The following is a 23,167-nucleotide window of genomic DNA, read 5'->3' on the forward strand; positions in this document are numbered from 1 at the left end:
CTGGGGATGCTCCCCAGGCACGGCTCTGGCAGCGGAGTCGGGCCGAAGCCGCCACGTCCTGCGTCGCCTCGCCTTTGCTTTGCCGCGAGGCTCAGGTGACTTTGTGCCTGGCGGCGATGTAAGGCAACCCCGTCGCTCGGTCGCTCGCTCGCTTCGAGAAACCAGCTTCACCTGCCGGGGCTGAAATAGGACTGGCAAAAACAAACAAACTCCCCACCTCACCTCCCCGGCTCTGGGCAGCGGGGGGGTTTCAAGGCACGCAAAGGGGAGTCCTGGCATCAGCGGTGCCACTTTTGGAAAGGTGAGTCTGGGGTCGGCGGGCGCTTATGCCCTTCCTTTGAACGGTGGGAAGAAGAGGCTTCCTGAGCAATAGCAGTAGCAATAGCAGTTAGACTTATATACCGCTTCATAGGGCTTTCAGCCCTCTCTAAGCGGTTTACAAAGTCAGCATATTGCCCCCCACAGTCTGGGTCCTCATTTCACCCACCTCGGAAGGATGGAAGGCTGAGTCAACCTTGAGCCGGTGAGATTAGAACCACTAAACTGCAGATAACAGTCAGCTGAAGTGGCCTGCAATACTGCACCCTAACCATTGCGCCACCTCGGCTCCTAGCAGAGAGGGGGGGGGGAATTGGCTGCCTCTGGTGGGATCCGATCCCCCATCTGAATTATGGAACTAGGCCAAGGAGAGGGTCCCAGCCGTGTTTTTAAAACAGACCCTTGGCGGGACCGAATTTGCTTTTCCCGAGAACCTTTCCACGAAGGGTTTATAAAGGATGAAGCAGTAAAATTCCAGGACTGAGCTGTGTCTGGAAAGAGGAAGGGCAACATATTTAATTTAATTTAATTTTCTAAGCCTTTCTACTGGACTAAAAAGCTATTCTCCCTCTTAATTGGGGGATTCTTTGAGTATTTTTAAAATAATAATTATTTAATATTTATTTAATATCTCATTTGTTCGTTTTTTTTCCAAAGGGATGCTTTTCTAGTTGGGACAAACTCTTAAGTTTGCACTTACTACCATCATCCTCTTCTGCTGTTACGTGAAGGGAATGATTTTTCTAAACTTGCATATACTGAAGTATTTGCATATGCCATCTAAACATGAAGTTGGCATCCTTTTTTCCTTCAAAATTATAGTTTCACTCAAATACCAATGTGTATAGAAGTGATCAATTAACTGTTAAAACCTAATTTAATTCATTAGTGTAAGCTTACGTTGACTTAATGGAAATATTCATTATTCTAATTAAGGTTACGTTGTTAGATAGGTGGGCATTGTTTTAGATTCGTCCTTAAATAAATTGACATTATAAGAAGTTTCTTCAATTGGAAGACTTGTGGATTATGATAAAATACCTTCCTTCCCATTCAAATGAAAAATTTGTATTGCTGTCTTATGTTTATTGTGGAGGTAATATTAAATCTATATGCCTTTTCTTTGTACAGTAGATTTATTTTTGGGTAATTGATGTTAAGTTTCTTCAACTGGACAACTTAGAGGAGAGTTCTTAAAGAAAAAAAAACTCTGAATGATGCTAAAATATGTTCCTTCCAACTCAGATTAAAATTGTTATGGAGTTATTGTTGCATTACATGTCCTTACTTTAAAAACATTTTAATGAATGACACTATGTTATTGGTTATGCTGATGAGTCATGGCTATTTATCATTCCCACAAGCATGATCCTGCTGAATATCTACAAAGGCAAAAAACCCATCTTTTTGGAGATTACTTTTTATTTGAAGGATTATAAATAATTTTCAACATTGTGGAAAAAGCTAAAATGCTTGCAATATCTAAGTGAATGAACAAAAGTTTTCTAGAACTTTGTTTTTAACTTCAACTGAGTGGTGCAAGGTTAATCATAACCCCTTTTTCAAATTCAGCTGGCTTTTTAATTTTAGCTTATAGAACAGTTCAGTTCCTTGAATTGGATTTTAGTTACAGGGTATGATATAATCCATCAGTGGCTAGAATAATTGAGAGTCAGTGTCAGAAATTTAGAGTCTGCTTCTGTGAGACACTCACAGAATGCCCAGCTAAACCCACCATGCTAATTTATTTTATAAAGCTGCTCTGAACTTCCTAAATACAAACCTTGAGAGACCGCCTCCTGCCGATTACCTCCCAAAGACCCATTAGATCCCACAGATTAGGCCTCCTCCGAATTCCATCGGCCGGCCAATGTCGGCTGGCAACCACCCGGAGGAGGGCCTTCTCTGTGGCTGCTCCGGCCCTTTGGAACGATCTCCCCGTGGAGATTCGGACCCTCATCACCCTTCAGACTTTCCGTAAAGCCCTTAAGACCTGGCTGTTCCAGCAGGCCTGGGGCTGCTGAGTCCCATCCCCTACTCGAATGGGTATGCGTGTTGAGACCTTTTAGACTGTTTTGTACTGTTGTTTGTTTTTTGTGGTTTTCCTTTTTGTATTGTCCTCCCCCCCCTCCCTTGGTTTTGTTAGCCGCCCTGAGTCTCTCGGGAATAGGGCGGCATACAAGTCGAATAAAACCTCAAACCTCAAACCTAATAAATACATTTAAAATATACTAATTGTATTTAATTGAAAAATCTGGCCAATTAAATCAAGTTTCAACAAGTGATAGCACCTTGTCTAATTTGAACAGTGGAGTAGGGCCTAAGATGCAACCAGCACAGGTTCGAATCCCAGAAGGGTATGGCTAGCTGATGAGAGCTAAACAGCTTGAAATAGATCTATACTAGTCTCCCTTTATTTATTTATCAGCACAAATAAAACACACACACACACACACACACATATATATACATACATACATACATACATACTACTACATACATACATACATATATATATATATATATATATATATATATATATATATATTTATTAGGGTCAGGCCCAGTTTTGCATGGGTTTTACTGTACCTTGTGAGATTGTAAGAATCCCTATTGGGTTGGCAGTGTTACAGGATTGATATGATATTAATAAGCCTATAGGAATAGGCAGTCACCCTGCACAAATATGATGTCCCACAAACTAATTTAATATCTGAAAATATTTTACTGCTTTAGAATGAGCAGAAAATCAGTTCTCGTTTAAATGCCAGTGTCAAATGAGATAACATTTTCCTTTCATTTATCTCCATATATCAACATTTATGTTGATTGCTTATTTAGTATCCAATGACTATGCCAAAGTGTTGTATCGTATGATGAATTAATTTTATGATGACTATGATCATGATTTATCACTTATAGCTTTTATGTACAATGAGAGCTTATGCACCGAAGACAAATTCCTTGTTTGTCCACTCACACTTGGCCAATAAAATATTCTATTCTATTCTATTCTATTCTATTCTATTCTATTCTATTCTATAGAATTGATATAAAGATTTATGACATGGATATGTTTTTCATAGCAATACCAATAGTGCATTTATTTCTTGAGCACATACAATCTCAAGAGTAAATTCATTGAATTTAGTTAACCTGATTTTCTGGTATCTTCAGTATTGAAGATGCTGATGACACCTTGTCATCATTCTCACAGAGGATCTACTTCCTTGTCATTCTACCCAGACATGAATGGGAGACAGCACCATTTTTTAGATGAGGGACCTAACTCTGAACACACTTACTTAGGAATGGAGCTGCACCTGCTTTTAATGTTTGTCCTCTACCCAAAAACTTGTGATATATTAAGGCAATGTTGCAAATACAGCACTAAATAATTCACATGCCTTCTGTGAAGAAGGGGGTCAATAGAACTAGAAGGAAGTTCAAGCAGAGTCTATGACATTTGTATTCTAAGAGAAAACAGAATATATTGTAATTTCTAGGGTTCCTAATACTAAAAAGCCCAGGAAGTTGTTTATAGAAGTCTCCCAATGTGCTAAAATTTCTTGGCTCACAGCATTTCAAGAAGTTGGATTTAAAAATTGGTTTGTCCTCTGGCTTTTCTGTATGAGAGTAATTATATGGAGTTCCATATAATACACATGTCCTAAAGAACACACAATTATTCATTTATTGGACTTCTAAACCATTCAGAAATCGTGATTCTCAGCCATTTCATGATGTTGCAGAAATCAAGCAAGAGCCAAGGATGAATGTGTACATAAGAGAGAGGAGAGGGGGGATTTAAAGATTTTTTTTTTAGAAATAACTCTTGAAACAATATCCAACTGTAAAATCTAAACAGGAAAACTGATATACAAAATAATGTGTTTATGGAAAAAACGTCCTTATGTTTGGTTCCAAAAATAGTGCTTTCTATGATAGGAACATGAGAACTGTGGGAGAACTTATTTTTCTTCACTGTTAATATCTTTTACACTGCTATGATTAGCTGTTGAAATAATATCGGCTGGCTATAACTTGGCATGGAAGGTGCTGTAATACTTGTAGTTCAGGGTTGATCATTGTTAAAGGAGACAATTATACCTTGAGTTTTAGATATGCTCACAAACACATGTATAGCATTTTTGGTTCATCATTCCAATATTGCTAATGTTTCTTCTGTTCCAGCAATGGAAAATCCTGAAGTGCTTGTAGGTAGCTGCAGTTCTCAGGATGATGAAAACTTATACAATGTAAAACATAATTCGTCAATGTGCCAACTTTTGGAAGATCAGTTGAGAAGGAAACTTAAATTTTTCTTTATGAATCCCTGTGAAAAATTCTGGGCCCGAGGAAGGAAACCGTGGAAGCTTGGGATACAAATTCTGAAAATAGCCATGGTTACTATCCAGGTGAGGTACACAGCTGCAGTGCAATTATTATTTTTTTAACTCATGCATTTTTGGTTAGTACAATACAAATTCAAGAAGTTATAACCAGTTAAGTGGCAACCCCTGATTTACTGACGCTTTGAGAATTGTGTTTTCAGAACCATCTGTATGGTATTTGAAACTTTCAGACCTTAATACAGGTAGTCCTTGACTTATGACCATTTGTTTAGCAACTGTCTGAAGTTACGATGGCACAGTCATGTGATTAGAATTTGGGCGCTTGGCAACCAGCTTATATTAATGATGGTTGCCGCATCCTAGGGACATGTGATCAACATTTGCTATCTTCCCAGCTGGCTTCCAACAAGCAAAGTCAATGGAGAAAGCAGGATTTGTTTAGCAACCACATAATTCAATTAATAACTACAGCGATTCATTTAAAAACCATGTCCCCCTCCCCAAAAAAGATTATAAAATCAGTTACAACTCATTGCGACAGAAATTCTGGTCACAGTTGTGATTGTAGCAATAGCAATAGCAGTTAGACTTATATACCGCTTCATAGGGCTTTCAGCCCTCTCTAAGCGGTTTGCAGAGTCAGCATATCGCCCCCACAGTCTGGGTCCTCATTTCACCCACCTCGGAAGGATGGAAGGCTGAGTCAACCTTGAGCCGGTGAGATTAGAACCGCTGAACTGCAGATAACAGTCACCTGAAGTGGCCTGCAGTACTGCACCCTAACCATTGCGCCACCTCGGCTGCGCACCTCGTAAGCCGAGGACCATCTGTAAATATTGAAATGACCTCAGTGTTCTTGCATCCTGAATATTTTGGAGGAAAATATTTTTGTCAGGTATTTAGTATTGACAAGTTTAATAATATTATATGTATCCTCATCATATGTTCTTCATCTGTGTTGTATAAGAACTTTCATGAGTGTCAGCTATCTCATTTAGGAATTAAAGGATTTTTAGTCCAAATATCTGATGGGTGCTGAATTGGGGTAATGGACAGAATAGGCCATTAGTCAAGTGGAGACAATGAACAACATCAAGATTACAGCTGCAGTTTCATTTCATTTCATTATTATATGTCAATCTTCAACCTTCTAGTAGCTCATTGCTCACCAACTATTGTCTCTGTGTGTTCAGAATATGTATGAAAATGTCCAATATGAACTATACTAATATTATCCAATGTTTTTATTCAGCAAACCATATCCAAGATCAAAAAGAATAACACAGTTGTAATATTATGAACAGGGCTAAATTATAAAGGTAACAAGAATATAATTGCATAAATTTAGGAGAAGGCTTGACCACTGAATGAAAATAACATTTGTAAAATAGGAGGGATGCTACCCAGCTCTCCTTTTCTAGATGCTCAGTTCCTGATTTATTTACAAGATACCTTTCATACTCCCAGAGTAAGATGAATCTACCGAAGGAAGGCGTAGGGAATGGTGGAAGGGATAGAACCACCTAAGAATGCTTCAAGAGCTATAAAAACTAATGTACTTCTGGTCAGAATGAACTTATTGAGTATTTTAGCTGAAGGATTCCCTTTCTGATAATACTGATACTAAGTTCATACTACATGAGTTCCACATTTAATGACGTGGACTGTAATTATCAATGCATGACCAGTATTTGTGGATAAAAGTTTACATTATAGATTGCTAATATTTAACTTTGGGGGGGGGATATTTCCAGCTTGTAGTTTTTGGGTTAAGCAATCAAATGGTGGTTGCATTTAAAGAAGAAACACGATATCCTTTAAGCATCTATTCCTGAAAGGTTATATGGACAGCATGGATGACACCTATGCAGTGTACACGCAAACCGAGGTCTATGACCAGATCTCCTTCGCAATAAACCAGGTAATTTTTTTAAATATAAAAAGCATCCTTATATTGTATAAAAGTAAAATTGTATACTGAATTTGAACTAAACTTGGGGAAAAAAAGCCGTCAATATGTGAACAGAAGAAATATCAGATTGGTTTCCTGTAACTTATAGCTTACATTGGCTCTAATGAATCAAGAGATGAAGACCTTTTAATTTCATGATAGCCTCATGAGGTAAATGTAACATGGCCAATTGGCCCATAAAACTGAGGTTTTCTGTAATTGAATCAATTTCATTGAGTTTTGTTTGAACCTTAGTCTTTGCAATTCCATTCATGAGGTCAATAAATCTGAAAAGCGAATGTTCCATCGCAGACATCCTCTTGCCTCTCTAATTAGCTCAGTTTTAATTAACAGGCAGATCCATTAACTGGTTGTCCCTTGTCGCTTAGTTCTTACAGCTGCGTACTATTTCTGTTGGAAATCATGCCTATGAAAAGAGAGGATCTGAAGAGATGCCCATGGCAATATGTCAGTACTTCTACAAGAGAGGAATTATCAGCCCTGGAAATGACACTTTCGATATTGACCCAGAAATTGAAACTGGTGATATACTGAACTACTCAAATCAGATAGATTGTTTCTGTGTGTGAGAGAGAGAGAGGAATGAGAAAGAGGGTGAAAGAGAGGGGAGGGAAGGAGAGAGAGAGAGAGAGTGGGAGAATGAGAACGAGAGAGAATGAGAGAACTTGAGGAAAAGTCATAGTGTTTAAAAGCAAATACTAATAAATGGTAATTTCCAGTAACAACAGTATAATGGATAGACACTTCAGATATTTTATTAGGTACCACTGTACGGAAGAAACTCAAGTACTTCAGATAGTCCTCACTTACCAATTGTTTCATTCAGTAACAGTTCAGAGTTATGACAACAGTGAAAAGGTAGGTTTAAGACCAATTGCTTTGCAATTGGCATGTATTTCTAATAGATGCAGTGTCCTATGATCATGTGGTTGCCATTTGTGACCTTCACATCTGACGTCCAACAAGTAAATCATTGTGGAAGATGGCAGGAAGTCACAAGTCATGATCACTGGCATTTCGCTTAACAACCTGAGGTGATTTGGTTAATGACTGCAGTGGAACTGACATCCTGAGTGTGGCACTGTCACGTGATGTTTCACTTCATGACTATATCACTTAGCAACTGTGGTTGGTAAGTGAGGGCTACCTGTACATTAGAGTCTTGTTTAAGTCATTATGAATACTGCAGTAGTGATGTGAGTGCTTCACTTAATTCCTTGCCCCATGGCACTCAAACAATGTCAGCTTCAGTCAGACCTAATATGTTCCATACAACTGTACATGGTTTATGTCTATGGAGATTCTCAGTCATCCAGGTCATGATTGTCCCAAAGCTGCTTTTTCAAGAGGCAACTGGACTTTCTGGTTTTTCTTTGAAGATGGTTTTTGCTTCTCATCCAAGAAGCTTCTTGAACTCTGAGCTGAAGAAGCTTCTTGGATGAGAAACAAAACGTCTTCAAAGAAAAACCAGAAAGTCCAGTTGCCTCTTGAAAAAGCACTTTTGGGGTGTATGTGGTTTAGTTTCCAGTGGCCTGATACCCTGCTGATAAAAATTGGTGACTCGTAGGCCAGTGTGATGACTCTAATTGTATCTGAAGCAGGTTCTTCATACCGGTAATTATTGAACAGAGTTAAGGGTGCATTTACTTGCAAGACTGTAGTATAATCAAAACTGAAACAGATTGCCATCCCTCTTCCCCAAAAGTGTCTTGCCAACTCAACATTGCAGACATCAGTTGTGTAATCTCAGTATTGATTGGTAATTCAGGTTCAGGATGAGATTTACCCTGAGACAGCTGCCTCAGATCGCAGACATGTGATAGAAAGCATTAGTAACCTGTTGGATGACATAAATGTTTGCTGTGTGGATTATTTTGCTCTCTTACTCTGTTGCCCTGAAGTATTGAAGAAAACATCACCTTACGATGAACTTACAAATCCAGTTAGCTTATGTACCTGACCTGGGCAGGATGCCATTCTTTTGTTCATGTGATTTAGGCAAATGCCGAAATATCTTGGCTGAATCAGCCCTTTCAGGTGGACCTCTGAAACTTTGTGAATAAACTTGAGTGGTCAACCTTACCTGTTCAACATTAATGAATGCTGAACATACAGAATTATTGGTAGCGGCTGTTACATGGTAGTCCAGAAACATTGTGACTTCCTTTTGGATTTGGAAATATTGACATAAATAATGATCTCTGTTATTAGTGAACTAGTGTAGTAAATATTTGCACAAATTTCTGAAAAATACTGAAGGCTGAATTCTATAAAGACATCTCAGCTCAGACTTATTGTCTTTGAAAGATATTAAAGGACTGTTGAAAGATTGAGGTTTTTTTTTTCTTGATATATGTGTATGCAATTACATGGACCAATATGTAACATATAAAAGTAATTACATTATAATTATAAGGACTTCTTAAATTACTGTTTCTTCATTTTATTTAGAAAAAAGTTTACTGAAATACCATTCTACAGTCATAAATAGAAGAGTTTGTAACTGTAAAAATAATATTGTAATTCTACACTTATTTAGTATTAGGGTACTGATCTGTGGGTCAAATATAAAATTTCCTTTTTGAATTTATTTTTAAGTAGAAGCTATTTCCAGAGATTAATGATCAAATAAGCATTCCCAAAAGGCAGAAATTCAATAAATGTATACATTAAATCAATAAAAAAACCATAGTTGCTTTTTTCTTGAAAGTACGAAGAAAGATTTTACTTCTCATATTATTTAGATAAGACTACCAATGACCAGACTGAATTTCATTTCCTTATTACTGATTTTCCATTGTCTTCAGCTTATGAAATATTGAGTATTTTCTATATATAAACCATCTGTCCTCCCACAGAGTGTCTCTATGTGGAGCCAATACTGCCTCTGGAAAATGGGACACTGAGGAAAACTCCTCTCAATTTAACTTTAGACTTCCATAGGTGAGGAGAAATAAAAGTTGCTGATATTCTTGAATGTTTTTGGTAATGGTGAAATAAAGCTCCAGTCTCTATTCTAGACTTGACTCTGACACTCACGTTCAAACTGAAGGCCATTAATCTCCAGACCATTCGACAACATGAACTCCCAGACTGCTATGATTTCACACTAACAGTAAGTAAAAATATGGAGTCCTTGAAACTTTCTGAGCCTGCTTGTTTATTTGCAGGTAAACTAGGTAGCATCATGAACAGAAAAGCAAGTAAAAAAAAGGTTGAACTCCTGATGAAGACTTGTAATTAGTCTTTTTCTGAAGAGTAGGTTTGGATGGGAGAAATAGGCCTAGATTGTGTCAACTTCTTCTTAAAGTGGATTGTTGCAGGATATATATTAGCAACTTAGGAGAAGTAGAGAATGAAGTAAAATTACGAAGCTGAATCTACATCAAGAGGCATTTATTGCTACCAGAATGTTGTGTGCCCATAGCTGCAAATACTTATTCAGTAATTCACCTTTTCTCCTTTTAGTAAGTTCAAAACATATTTCTGGATAGTATTAGATTTTTGAATTGTGTTAAGAATATTAATACTTTTGCTTATGCATGTAACTATATTCCAGAGTTATTCAAATATAGTCTTCCTTCATTTTATTTCTCCATCTTATTTTTAAACTGCTTATATTTTGGGAAGAATGGTACACTGATAGAACTAAATGCATGGGGAGGGGGAGAACCCTAAGCATTTTCTGTTTTCTACAAGACATACTTTTTATATGCCACCACTGCTTCAACGTTATACTTCAAGCTAACTATCTTTATGGCTTCTTTGAGAAGAAGGATGGATAAATAGATAGATAGATAGATAGATAGATATAGAGATGGATGGATGGATGGATGGATGGATGGTGGATGGATGGGATGGATGGATTGATTTTGCTTTTGCTTTATTACCCAAGCATGTGCATAAACTGTTCAGAATTTTTTTTTATTTGCTAGATGGATAAATCTCAAATTCAGTCTATCTGAATTAGTGAGTGATAGACGTGTTTAGAAATAATAATAATATCTTTTCTGTAATATCTACAGATAGTCTTTGATAACAAAGCTCATAGTGGAAGAATTAAAATAAGCCTAGACAATGATATTGCCATCAAGGAATGCAAAGACTGGCATGTTTCTGGATCAAGTAAGTTTTTTTAAAAAAATAATAGTTTTGTTATTACTTATTTAGCGCTTAGAGGTTTTATTGAAGGCCTAGTGATGCATGAAGTTAAATACAGTATTTGCTATAATCTGCAATTAAGTGTGTGTGTCATGACTATGAGTGTGTATACATCATTTCATCCTTTGCTATAGTCCTTAAAAATATCTCTTTCTATATGGTTAATATTTACAGTATTGTTGTTAGTTGTGAAGTCGGTCTGACCCATCACAACCTCACTGACAACGTTCCTCCAGGCCTTCCTGTCTTCTATCATCCTCTGGACTCCATTTAAGCGCAGACCTACTGCTTCAGTGACTCCATCAGCCACCTCATTCTCTGTCGTCCCTTTCTCTTGCCCTCAATCTTACCCACCATTAGGCTCTTCTCCAGTGAGTCCTTCCTATTCTTTAGGTGGCCAAAGTATTTGACTTTCATCTTCAGGATCTGGCCTTTGAAGAACAGTCAGAGTTGATCTTCTCTAGGACTGACCGGTTTGATCGCCTTGCAGTCCAAGGGACTCGCAGGAGTCTTCTCCAGTACCATAGTTCAACGGCCTCAATTCTTTGGCACTCAGCCTTTCTTATGGTCCAACTTTCACAGCCGTACATTGCAACTGGAAATCTACAGTATATTAGAAGGGTCTATTCCCCCACAATGGGGAATTTGCCCCAAATGCAAATAACTAACTTGAGAGAGGAGGGTTCTCTTTAAACTACCAAAAGGTGTGAAGCATTCATTCTTTTGATGGCTCTGAACCCTTTAATTATCCATCTCTTCCTTTTTCAATGACATGTATTGAAAGATTAAGTAAGGTGGAGGCCGCTCTTGTTATTAGCACTCTCTCAAGGCAATTTCACGAAGAAAATTCCCCTCCAGTCACAAATGCGTATGTCCTATAAGAGGATCAAGTTAACAATTACTCATAGATAAGTAAATCAATCTTTTTTCCCAGTACAGAAGAATACCCACTACATGATGATCTTTGATGGTTTTGTCATACTGACATGTCTTGCATCACTGATTCTCTGCACACGATCTGTAAGGGATTTATCTACAAAGGGTAAGCTTATGTTTGTCAGTAACTCTTAATAAATGTAATTGCAGCTTCTCAAGCAATTTCTCTTTTTGCCCACTCACATATCCTAGGAATTTGTGACTTTTTTCCAACATCACTATAAGAAAGAGTATCTTTCTCTGATCTGATGGAATTTGTCAATGGCTGGTATATCATGATCATTGTTAGTGACCTTCTTACCATACTTGGTTCTACATTAAAGATGGAGATACAAGCTAAAGTAAGTAACTTGCATGCTGATTAAATGTTCCAGTTTTGGAAGTCTCAATTGAAATCTTATTGGCCAACCTGAATTTCTTATTTTCATAGTTCAGTTGAATCTTCAACTGGGGGAAATGGTCAGATTGCGAAGACTGCTGCTCCAGAGAAGGGACTTTCTAGCTGTATTTTATCTATCCATGGTAATAGCATTATAATTAGGAATGAGCAGTATCTCTGCACATAATCAAAAGTCAATTAATTTGTTGTGTAGTTGACTTGTGTTTTCTGTCCACCAGGAAACAGCCCTCTATAATATTTTACCCCATTTTTTAAATGTCATAATGCCATGATGACAAACTTATGGCACATATGCCACAGGTGGCAGGTGGAACCTTCTCTACGGGCACGCAAGCGGTCACCAAGCTCAGTTCTATTGCGCATGCCTGTGCACCTCCTGCTGGTCAGCTGATTTTCGGGTGTCTGCTGCGAATGCAGGAGATGCACACGGGGGGTTCGTGTGCGCATATGTGAGGGGCGCCCACATATGTGGTTTCAGGAGACTTCAGGGAGGCCTGCTAGGCCAAAACAAGGCATGCAGTGTGTGGAGTCCCCCCCCCCCTTTTTGTCCCAGGAAGCTTAATGGAGGCCTGCTAGGCCCAAACGGGGCAGGGGGATTGTGTGCGGGGGGGGGGGGGGTTTGTGTGCATTTGTAGGAGGAGTTCAGGGGGTCACGTGCATGCACGGGGGTGGAGACGCACGAGGGGTTGTGCGCGCATTTGCAGGGGGGACGCAGTGCATTGCATTATGGGTATTGGCACGCACAATTTTGGCACGTGAGGACAAAAAGTTTAGCCATCACTGTTGTAGGATTTTCACCTTCCAGGGGTGGTCTTGTCTATTGGCTAATCCAGCAAAAATATTAATTTATTTATAAATGTATATGCCACCCATCTCAGTGTCAAGTGACTCTTGAAAAAGAAAATACGGTGTTTCCTAGTGTTAAAATGATTTTTTCTGGGCACCTCACCTGAAATGCAGTCAGTGTAACTTATGGAATATCGTCTTATTCCTCATGTAGAGTCTGACAAGCTATGACGTCTGCAGTATCCTCTTAGGGACTTCTACCATGCTTGTGGGCTTGGAGTGATCCGCTACCTCAGCTTCTTCCAGAAATATAATGTAAGGATCTCTGGGACCTTCACGCTCTTGGTATTTATTTATGTTATTACCTAGTGGTACTGAATGCCTTTGGAAAGTCTAATGAGCATCTCTGGGTTTTTGTTTGGATCTTGTTTTCAGCTGCTTATTTTGACTCTCCGTGTAGCGTTGCCCAATGTCATTCGATTTTGCTGCTGTGCGGCTATGATTTCTCTGGGTTATTGCTTCTGTGGCTGGATTGTGCTGGGCCCATATCATGCTAAGGTACTGTGATTTGGATGTTTGTCGTCTAGATTTATATCTGAAGTGTCTTGCGCAAAGATTAACAAAATGAGTATGCTGCCAAGATAGCTGAAAGGGCCAGTTTATCTCTTCAATTATGTAACCATACACTCTCAACAGAATAGGAGCTGTCATGTGTATGTTATATTCTCTATTTTCTGAGGCATTAATGCAAATATTCATATAATTGTAATAGCCAGAGTTTTTCAAGGGCTGGTATTGAGTAAAACAGGTAACATTTATTTGCATTTTACTGTATTTGACTGGTATTTTTTAAACAACTCGAGCAAAAATGGAAATAATTTTCTTTTCTTTTGTCTCTTTGTTCTCTTCTAGTTCCATACCTTGAATATGGTTTCTGAATGTCTTTTCTCTTTGATAAATGGAGATGACATGTTTGCTACTTTTGCAAAAATGCAACAGAAAAGCTACCTGGTATGGCTGTTCAGTCGGATCTATCTCTACTCTTTCATTAGCCTCTTCATCTACATGGTCCTGAGTCTCTTCATTGCCCTAATTACAGACACGTATGAAACAGTGAAGGTACATAGACATTTACTATAGGATGTTTACCTTTAATTTTTTAAATGTGAATTTCCAAAAGTTCTGAAATAGTTTTTTGAATGTTAAATGATTTTGTTTATTTCATTAGTCTTCTGTGCATACACAGATACTCTACACCTTTGCAAGTATTCAGCCTCATGACATCACCATATAAATGACACAGAGCTCTGATTAAGTTCATATTTGCAAGTAAGCAAGAGAGGACCATTTGCATGACGACATCATGATGCAGTGTCGTCATTTATTCCATGGGGGTCAAACTCACGGTGTCACGTTGCCGTCACATGATGTATCGTGACGTTTTTCCCTTTGCGGAGCTGGGTGGGCGTGGCCTGTGCATGATGCATCCAACCCACAGGCCGCCAGTTTGACACCCCTGATACATTCCATACCTGTAGTGTTAACAAGTTTTGGATTTTACATTTTCTTTCTTAGCATGGTAGAACTGGTTCTAAAGAACGACCAAGACTGAGGTTTAAGGCTGTAACCTATTGCTTTATTTCCCACTCTACTTTAATCTGAGCTGCTATTGTTTAATTTCCCTTGGGCAAGAGGACATGTACTATGATAAATCGTTTTTTTTTTTTTTTTTTCTTTTTTTTTTTTTTTTCTTTCTTTTTTTTCTTTCGCCATTGTCTAATAAGAGGGAATCTCTTCAGATGATAAGTTTGGTGCTCCAACTTCCTAATCCTCTGTAGCCCTAACTGGATACAAAAAAATGAAAATCCATCAAGCACCCTTCTTGCAATACCGACATGAGAAGACCCCAGGAGCAAGGCAAAATTTAAGTTAATGTTATGTTTAAATTGAATTATAAGGACATTTAATTCAACACAACTCCTATCATTACTCCCTCTCTATTTTAATAACTGCCTTAGCAGCCATCAGCACCTACTGGTAGCTAACTTTGGAGTTAGCGTTGGAGGCAGAGTTGAAGCCTAGGCCCTCTGGCAGTTCTCAGCTGCCTTCGGAGCTATACAGCAGTGAGACAGAGGAACAGCTGGAGCCTGTTTCCAGTGTGCGCATGCGCAGAGCTGCCAGAAGAAAAGAAAAACTCAGAAGTCAGGGTCAACTTGGGAGTAAAGCCACAGGTGGATGGTGAATGGCCACTCATAGGAAAGTGCTGTGGGAGGTTCAAAAACCATCCTGGAAGATGGTAGAACCACATCACTTTCTCACCATTCCTGGGCAATAAAACTGAATGGATGTATCCATGTAAATCACAAGGAGTTGGAAATGGCTTTGCTTTTGGATGTCGGAATTTTCCTCTCTCTCATATGAAAAAGTATAATTTGGTAGCATCATTTGGTGGAGATCTGTATTTCTCCCAAGGCAATTAGAGTCTGCCTGGAATCCTGGGGCCCCAAGTTGTGTTCCCCTGTCGTTTCTACCAGTGCAGTTTACAAGGCCACCCTAATCTCCAACCTCATGTGGATTCTTGGGGGAAGGCGGATGAGAAGCAGGGCGCAAGAACCTCACTTTTCTACTTACTTTTAATGGCTTCTAACTCACCAGGAGAAACCCTGTCTGACCTTCCCTATTTTTCCTCGCCCAAGGCCTCTTTAAAAATTGTGTTTTTCATAGCCATTTAATATCCACTGGAATTGTTCTACATAACAACCTTTTTTTTTAGCATTACCAGCGTGAAGGCTTTCCAGAGACAGAACTTCATGCATTCATAGCCCAGTGCAAAGATCTGCCAAACTCCGGAAGATACAGATTAGAAGAGGAGAGTCCTATAAATATCTTCTGCTGTTGTAAAAGGTTAGTGACTAAAGGACTGGGTCACAACTGCATAATCTGGTAGCTTGTGTGTTTTTTTCTCCCTTTTTCTTCAATGCCATATTCCATCCTGGGTACAAAGCTGAAGTTGGCTGCTGTGAGAACAGAAAGCAGGTTAACAGGAGCATCAGTCTTGAATCCAGTGTAACTATAGGCACTTCCACATAAGGCTAGTGATCCTGCACTGGTTTGAAAGCTGCTCCGGATTCCTATGATCCCTCAGGGTCAAGCCATGTTAGAAAGCTGAGTTACTTTATTTGCAGCTTTGGTAAATGGAAGAGATTTTTTTTCCAAAACATTCTGCTTTTCATTTCCCTATTGGAGAAGTTTCAGCTGACTGCTAAGTTGCAGTTCGGCGGTTCAAATCTCACCGGCTCAAGGCTGAGTCAGCCTTCCATCCTTCCGAGGTGGGTAAAATGAGGACCCAGACTGTGGGGCAATATGCTGACTCTGTAAACTGCTTAGAGAGGGCTGAAAGCCCTATGAAGTGGTATATGAGTCTAACTGCTATTGCTATTCTTCTGACCTTTGAGCAAATAGAGGAAATGCTGACATGCCAGCTCTGCAACTCCTTCAGGAGCAGGGGTGTCAAACTCAATTTCACAGAGGGCCGCATCAGGACTGTGGCTGACCTCGGACGGCCAGGTGGGTGCAGCCAATTGAATGGTGTGGCTGACTGGATAGGCATGGCCAGCCCATGCCACTTCCTAAACTGCTGGCATGTTTCCTCTTTGCATTGGGTACTGGACTGAAGTGAGGAATTTGTTTTGGAGAAGCTCAACAGCGTTAGGGAGGGGCAGAAGGAAACACAGAGCATTGGTGGCCTAGAAACGGGATGAAAGGAGAGTCACCTTGGGCTCATCAGGTTACTTAGATTCATCTTCTTCTTCTTTTAATGTTCCCATAATCCCTTGTGGAGGGAGTCTGGGCAACTGAGTGGAGCTGAGTATTTACTGGCCAGATGCCCTTCCTGTCGCCAATGCAGAGTTTTGTTTGGCAAATACATTCTCATTGTGCCCAGAAAGAGAAATATCTGTCTCCACCTAGGATCAAACTCACAGCATCCTGATTGTGAGTCGAACCAGGTTACTTAGCTTACAAAGTCCAAAGTGGAACTCCTTTGATGTGGGCCAACCAGGAGAAAAAAAAGATCCTCATGTCCATAAAAACTGACCCAGGAAGCGACATAGGATGACCCCTTACATTTTCCAGGACAGGCTCTGAGCTGGATCCAACTACATCACGGGCCTTGAGTTTGACACCCTGGCCTAGAGGAATGGAGCAGGAGTTCAATCAAATAGGATTTTTTTTCCTAGGTCCTTTCTTTTCAGCTCTGGATCTGGTGGCTTGAATAGTTTTGCTAGAATACTAGTTGTTTTCATCTTTCCCTTTTTAGTGTAACAAGGGTGATGGGACTTTCTTTTCTTGGAGAAGGATAGAAAGATAGATAGATAGATAGATAGATAGATAGATAGATAGATAGATAGATAGATAGATAGATATAGATAGATAGATAGATAGATATATAGATAGATAGATAGATAGATAGATAGATAGATAGATAGATAGATTTTTTTCACCATTGCAAATTGTCAGAAGCAATTATTGATTTATTTTAAAGTGTTTCTGAAGGAATAAAGATACCAGTGGACCTTTTAAATAATGGGTGTAAAATAACTTAGATCCTAGTTATATTGTTGTAAAGTGAGAAAATGTGATTATTCCCACTAATGTTTTATTTTTTTAACATTAAGATTTATAACCTTGCCCTTCTTATTCAGGGTGACTTGCTTTATTAAAATTATTTCCTTTGGATTAATAGATCTTGTTAGTTTTATAAAATAGGACCATTTTGATTTCTTTCTCTTGTATGTTTTGTGTAACTGGATAAATATCTCTGCCCCTTTTCCCCTTCTTTAGGTCTTAATCAAAATATTGGTAGTAATTGCTGAAATTAGTTGGAGATTCTGGAGCTGGACAATCATCACAGGTTCACTGAGAAATAATCAAAGAGGAAATTCAAATGTAAGAGGCACAAAATTGTTATAAATGTTTTGGAATATGTGCTGGTAATCATGTTAATTCTGATTTATAAATTGAGTCCTAATTACCATAAAATGGACAGCTTAAAACTTGTTATGAAAAATAATGGAAAACTGAAATTATATTGGGATGTACTAACTCTCACTGTGGTTATGTTACAGGCACAATGTATGAATAACTGTCTACATGAATTAATCACAATATTTTCTCAGTTTTCTAGAGGTATCTGTGGATTATCTGAAAAGTAAGATAGTCTCAGTATCTGCCGTGTGTGATTTGACACAGGTCACTAAAGGACTTTTGACTTCCAATTGTTTATAAAATACCATGGAAAATGAAACTATAAAAATGATTCATATCCCCTTTCCTTGCATACTACTGAACTGAAGAAGATTGATAGTTGAGAACCAAGGCTGGATTTTGGTTCCCCATCGAATTACCTTTTTTTAAGGTGTTTCACAACTTGATAACTTTTAGATTTAGAGTTTTCAAGTTTAATTGTTTGTCAAATGTGTTGAATTTGTGAATCTGTTAATTCTTCAGCCAACATAAAGATGGTTGGTCTCGTTATTATTCTAATTATTCTATGAAATAACTCCTTATTTGGGACTTAAACAGGCTCTTATCTATCGCTTTCATGTCAAAAGCAGGGCTAGGATTCACAGGTTCCTGGTTTCCAGCCTGGTACCTTAACCACTGTTAATGCATTGGGTACTCTGTACCAGAAAAAAGTTCTTAACTTAATATTTTACTGTTTTAAATGAAATGCACAGACTTGTTTTAAATAAGTTAGCAAACTGACCTTAAAAAGGGAAAGATCATACCTCGCATCAGAGAAAGTTATTTTCCTTTATGCAAAATCTTACCTTTATTGTTCAACATCATTTAAGACCCACATTGGCCTTCCAAGGATTTCATCTGAAACACTGGGATGAATGAGAATATATCGGCAAAAGAGTAACTAGAAGTCACTGGCCAGGGCAATCTTAGTCAACATTCTCTAACATTGGAGGCTTAGACATTTCTAAAATTGTCCTGTCAACACAGCTGTAGATTGAAAGTGGGGGAACAGAGATATTTACAAAAGATTACTGTCCTGCTCGGAAGAATGGGAGAGAATGTATGTCCGTTCCAAGCCAGTATACGTGGTCCTCAACTTACGGCCACAATTGAGCCCAACATTTGTTAAGTGAGTTTTGTCCCATTTTACAACTTTTCTTGCCCCATTTGTTAAGTGAATCTCTGCAGCCGTTAAATTAGTAACACGCTTGTTAAGTGAATCTGGTTTCCTGTTGACTTTGCTTGTCAGAAGGTCGCAAAAGGGGATCACGTGATCCTGGGACACTGCAACCGTCATCAAAGTGAGCCAGTTGTCAAGCATCTGAATGTAAATCACATGAGCAATGGCCGTGTGAAAATAAGTCCTTTTTGCTAAGTGTTTCACTAAGTGAACTGTTGGAAGTTGAGGACTATCTGTATAGGATATGTTACAAGCTTTAAGAAAATGTTAGAGAATCAACGCAGCATTGAATCCATGGCCCTTCTCTGAGCCTGCCTCCTTCTGGTTCTTTCTGAAGTCAGGGTTCATTAACATCAGAATCTGACTGAGTCTGAGTCACATCAAGGCCAGATTTTTCTCCTTAGAGGGGAAATCCTATAGTTCCAAATCCCCTAGACCAGGGGCGTCAAATGTGCGACGACACATCATCACATGGCGTATCTCAACTTTTCTCCCCTTCGCTAAACCAGGGGTGGGCGTGGCCAGCGTGTGACGCATCTGGCCGTGGGCCGCACGTTTGATATCTTGCCCTAGATCATAGGGTTAAAACTTAAGCTTTGTACTGGTTTAATATCTGCTTAAAATTAATTATAGGAAACTTGCAGTGTTTGCTCCAAAGAAACAGTTTCACTAGTAGACTTTCACAAGTATTTGTTGGGCTTTGGCATTTAATGGCTGTGCTCTAGACCACAGATTTCCTAACATTGTGCTGTGGCTGGTAGATGATCTGCAGACCACAGGCAACAAAGCAGGAAATGACTGGGTGTCTATCTTTATAGGTAGGTGAGCTCAACAGTTTCCTTAGGAATTGAAGACATATTTGAGCAAAGTTTCAGAAACAAAATAGACAACCAATTATTTAAATGTGAGTAAATAATTTCAATCCAGTTACAGGCAATTTTAATGGCTATTGCCTTATCTTTAATATGCTATCCTAGTTTTGGCAAAGGCCACAGGAGAAGCTGTTACAGGAAAGACGAAGCTGGGATTTTCATCCCTTCAAAGAGCTTTCTCAAGTTTTTTTTTTCCAAAAAAATAAAAATGATACATCAAACTATTGAAGACAAACGTATCTCTTTTAATTATTATGCCTCCCCTGGAAACTTTCATGGCTGTCATTCAGTGAGGTTTACTACTTGATTTAGCATAGTAATCTTAGAGGGCTTCAGGGCTTGGGCGGGGGGGACGGGGACGTGGAGACCACCTGTGATACGCAGGTTTCCTACCGCCTCAGTCATTAAAGTTCAGTACTGACTTTATTTGATGCTCTTCCAATTAAAGTAGATTGAAATAATTGGATTGACACATTTGAATTCTTTGGTCTATTCTTAGATAAAAAGAGATCATTCAGTAATAGAGAACTGAATATTTTATTACAGTACATAATAAATGTATCATCAGTGCAATGTGTTTCTCAAATCTTTATATTAAGTAAATGCTATCTGCTTGCAGTAGAGCAAAAATGGCATAACATGAAATATGCTTATTATAGTCTTAACTTTATCCTGTCTTAGAACTGTTAAATAATTGTATAAAAATCTTGACTTTTATGGATGTCTAATTTGTCATGTTATATTGGAAAGCAAATCTGAAAAATGAAGAAAATCTATTTTTACTCAAATTTTCAGATGCAAAAGCAATAATGACAACACAAACTGTTGACAAAAGACAAAACAAGATATTATAATGTACTATGTACAAACTTTTGAAAGTATAAAACATGTTGGCTGTTCTCATTTTGTAAAACGATACTGTAGAAAATGATATATTATTTTGAATGTACATCTGAATATATTGAATGGTACATAATATTAACACTACAAATAAATATTTCTTTATCCAGTTATGTCTTTGTGTAATTTAAAAATGAAACAATATTTTGTTCTGCTTTACTTAGAGCCTTTTTATCAATTATCTATATCCTACCTTAAATAATCAGCAGTAGTGTATAGATATGCCACATCGTCTGATGTATTATAAAAGAGTAATACAAATAAAATTGAGGTGTATTTTTCCCAGTTCAAATTGGGCTGAGTGAAAGTCTTGTCAAATCCAACCAGGGAAGATTGAAGCTCAAAACTCTAAACCTTAAAAGTAGCCTCCCCTAAAAAGTTTACCTAATAAAGTTGGTAACAGGCAAGGCTAGAATTAACATTTCTGAGCCAGAAACAACTATCTTCAGTTGTTATTATTCAGGCATGTTAGGTTATATCCATCTCGAATTAATTTATTTTTGTTGCTTTTTAGTCTTTAGTAAAAGACTTTATGCAAGACTAAAGTGCATAATTCAATCTGAACATATTTCTTCAGTCTATTAAACACCATTGCTATGTTTACCTCACATTGGATTTGTCTATGGATATTGTTATGGCTGTAGATCTACCACCACCATTATCTGTCCATTCCAAATAGAGTTGAATTATACTGGATCTCACAGCCTATGAATTGTCTTCATTAACCACACTGGCCTGGTCGTCAATGGTTCTGCTATTCAACCTGTCTCTTGCCCTTTCCTGTCCTAAAGTTGCATGGAGATTTATTGCCTGACAAATTGTGGATACAACTGAAGAGATTCAGATGACATTTACAAAAGGAAATGATGAGATAGATTTGTAGGCAGATGATCTCTATGCACTGGTTCCCACTTGTAGATAAAGCTATGAATGGAGGAGAAGTTCCAGGATATGAAATGTCTTTAAAAATTAGGAGAAATAAAAACAAGCCTGATAATCCCCCTTTTTCCATTGTGTAAGAAGCTTTCCAAGTTTGAGAAGATAAGGGCAAGGACAGATTCCGGAGCTTTTGAGCAGACAGCATCAAATGTCTTTGTGATGGGACTTCTTCCTTTTGCTCCACTCTTCCACTTTGGCTCAAAAGGACATCCTGTACTTCAACAACCATATTTAGGCTGCAAAAATCCAGAGGACTATTTGGCAGTGGCAAATAGCTTGGGTTTTCTATAACTCTTGTGATACCTTGTGGTGATCTGGATTTTTGCAGCCAATAGATCCATGTAATCCAATCTTTTGAAGGCACAGCAAGAGAGGGGTTTGTGATCTTCAGGGCAGCCTTTACTTCTGGATTCTTCACATTCACTACTGTCACTGTCCAAATCCCATGAACCAGTTTCAAAATCACAATTTTTCTCACTCTAGTTACCAAAAACTCTTAATCAGCAAAGAGCCTAATCTTAAAGTAATTACTTTAAGATTAGGCAAGCTGGTCTGCAAACATCCACATGGCAGTACAAAAGTCTTTCCACATTTCTCTGCTATCATCTAGTAGTCAATTTAGATTTCTGCAGTCGATTAGAGTTCAGTAATCTTAGCTTTGCTGCCTCTTGTTGCAGACGCAGAGGCAAACAATCCTTACCCAACTCTAGTCTCTTTAAAGTATTAAATAAAAATAATAAAGTTAGACATCAAGACCCCAACAACTTTTTCTTAAATGTTCTCCTGATCGTTCAATAAATGGATTTTTAATAGGCCCACAAAATAGGCAAGATACTAAAAGGTCTCTTTGCTGCCATCTAGTGACCATTTTAAGTTTTTGCCGCCCAAATATGGTAGGCTTAGCCTTGGGAGTAAAAAATGTTTTTGCTGCAAGTAATACTGGAAGATAAACTATCCTAAGCTGAGAAGCCCCTGAGAAGCCTCACTATGAAAAAAGGACAGTGGAACAGATGTGTGTGCATCTCCTCAGTTTAGTGCCAAATAGAACCCCAAGATTCACAATTACGATCAAATCCAGCATTGCCCGTACTTCTTCCTTCCAGATGTCAGGAGGAAATTTAGGTGAACACGTTAGACGTGCCTGCTTGCTTGAGGGAAATCTCAGTTTATAAGATAAGACTGCTCCTCCGCATTGAAGATCGGCTATCTTATCTGCGTTCAGGGTCACTCAAAAAACACTGCGTTGTCTCAGAGCGGGGGAGTAACTGACCTCCCACCAATGCGAGGTCAACCAGCCAAGAACTTGTGTCAGCTGAAATAGAA

At 38.5% G+C, this 23,167-nt stretch overlaps 1 protein-coding gene across 1 annotated transcript; it reads left to right on the forward strand.

The window, feature by feature from the left end:
- The first annotated feature begins 219 nt into the window (after positions 1-219).
- Positions 220-15,875, forward strand: MCOLN3 (mucolipin 3). Its single transcript, XM_032217722.1, is given in 17 exon segments — positions 220-301; positions 4,513-4,736; positions 6,428-6,473; positions 6,476-6,594; positions 7,014-7,167; positions 9,504-9,590; positions 9,666-9,760; positions 10,671-10,770; positions 11,741-11,828; positions 11,830-11,848; positions 11,935-11,971; positions 11,974-12,083; positions 13,143-13,197; positions 13,200-13,243; positions 13,364-13,486; positions 13,841-14,047; positions 15,702-15,875. Coding segments are annotated over 16 exon segments (1,680 nt in total). The 5' UTR covers positions 220-301; positions 4,513-4,514.
- Positions 15,876-23,167: the final 7,292 nt, after the last annotated feature.

Source organism: Thamnophis elegans, chromosome 5 (genome assembly GCF_009769535.1).
Source record: "Thamnophis elegans isolate rThaEle1 chromosome 5, rThaEle1.pri, whole genome shotgun sequence".
Classification (NCBI taxonomy): Eukaryota; Metazoa; Chordata; class Lepidosauria; order Squamata; family Colubridae; genus Thamnophis; species Thamnophis elegans.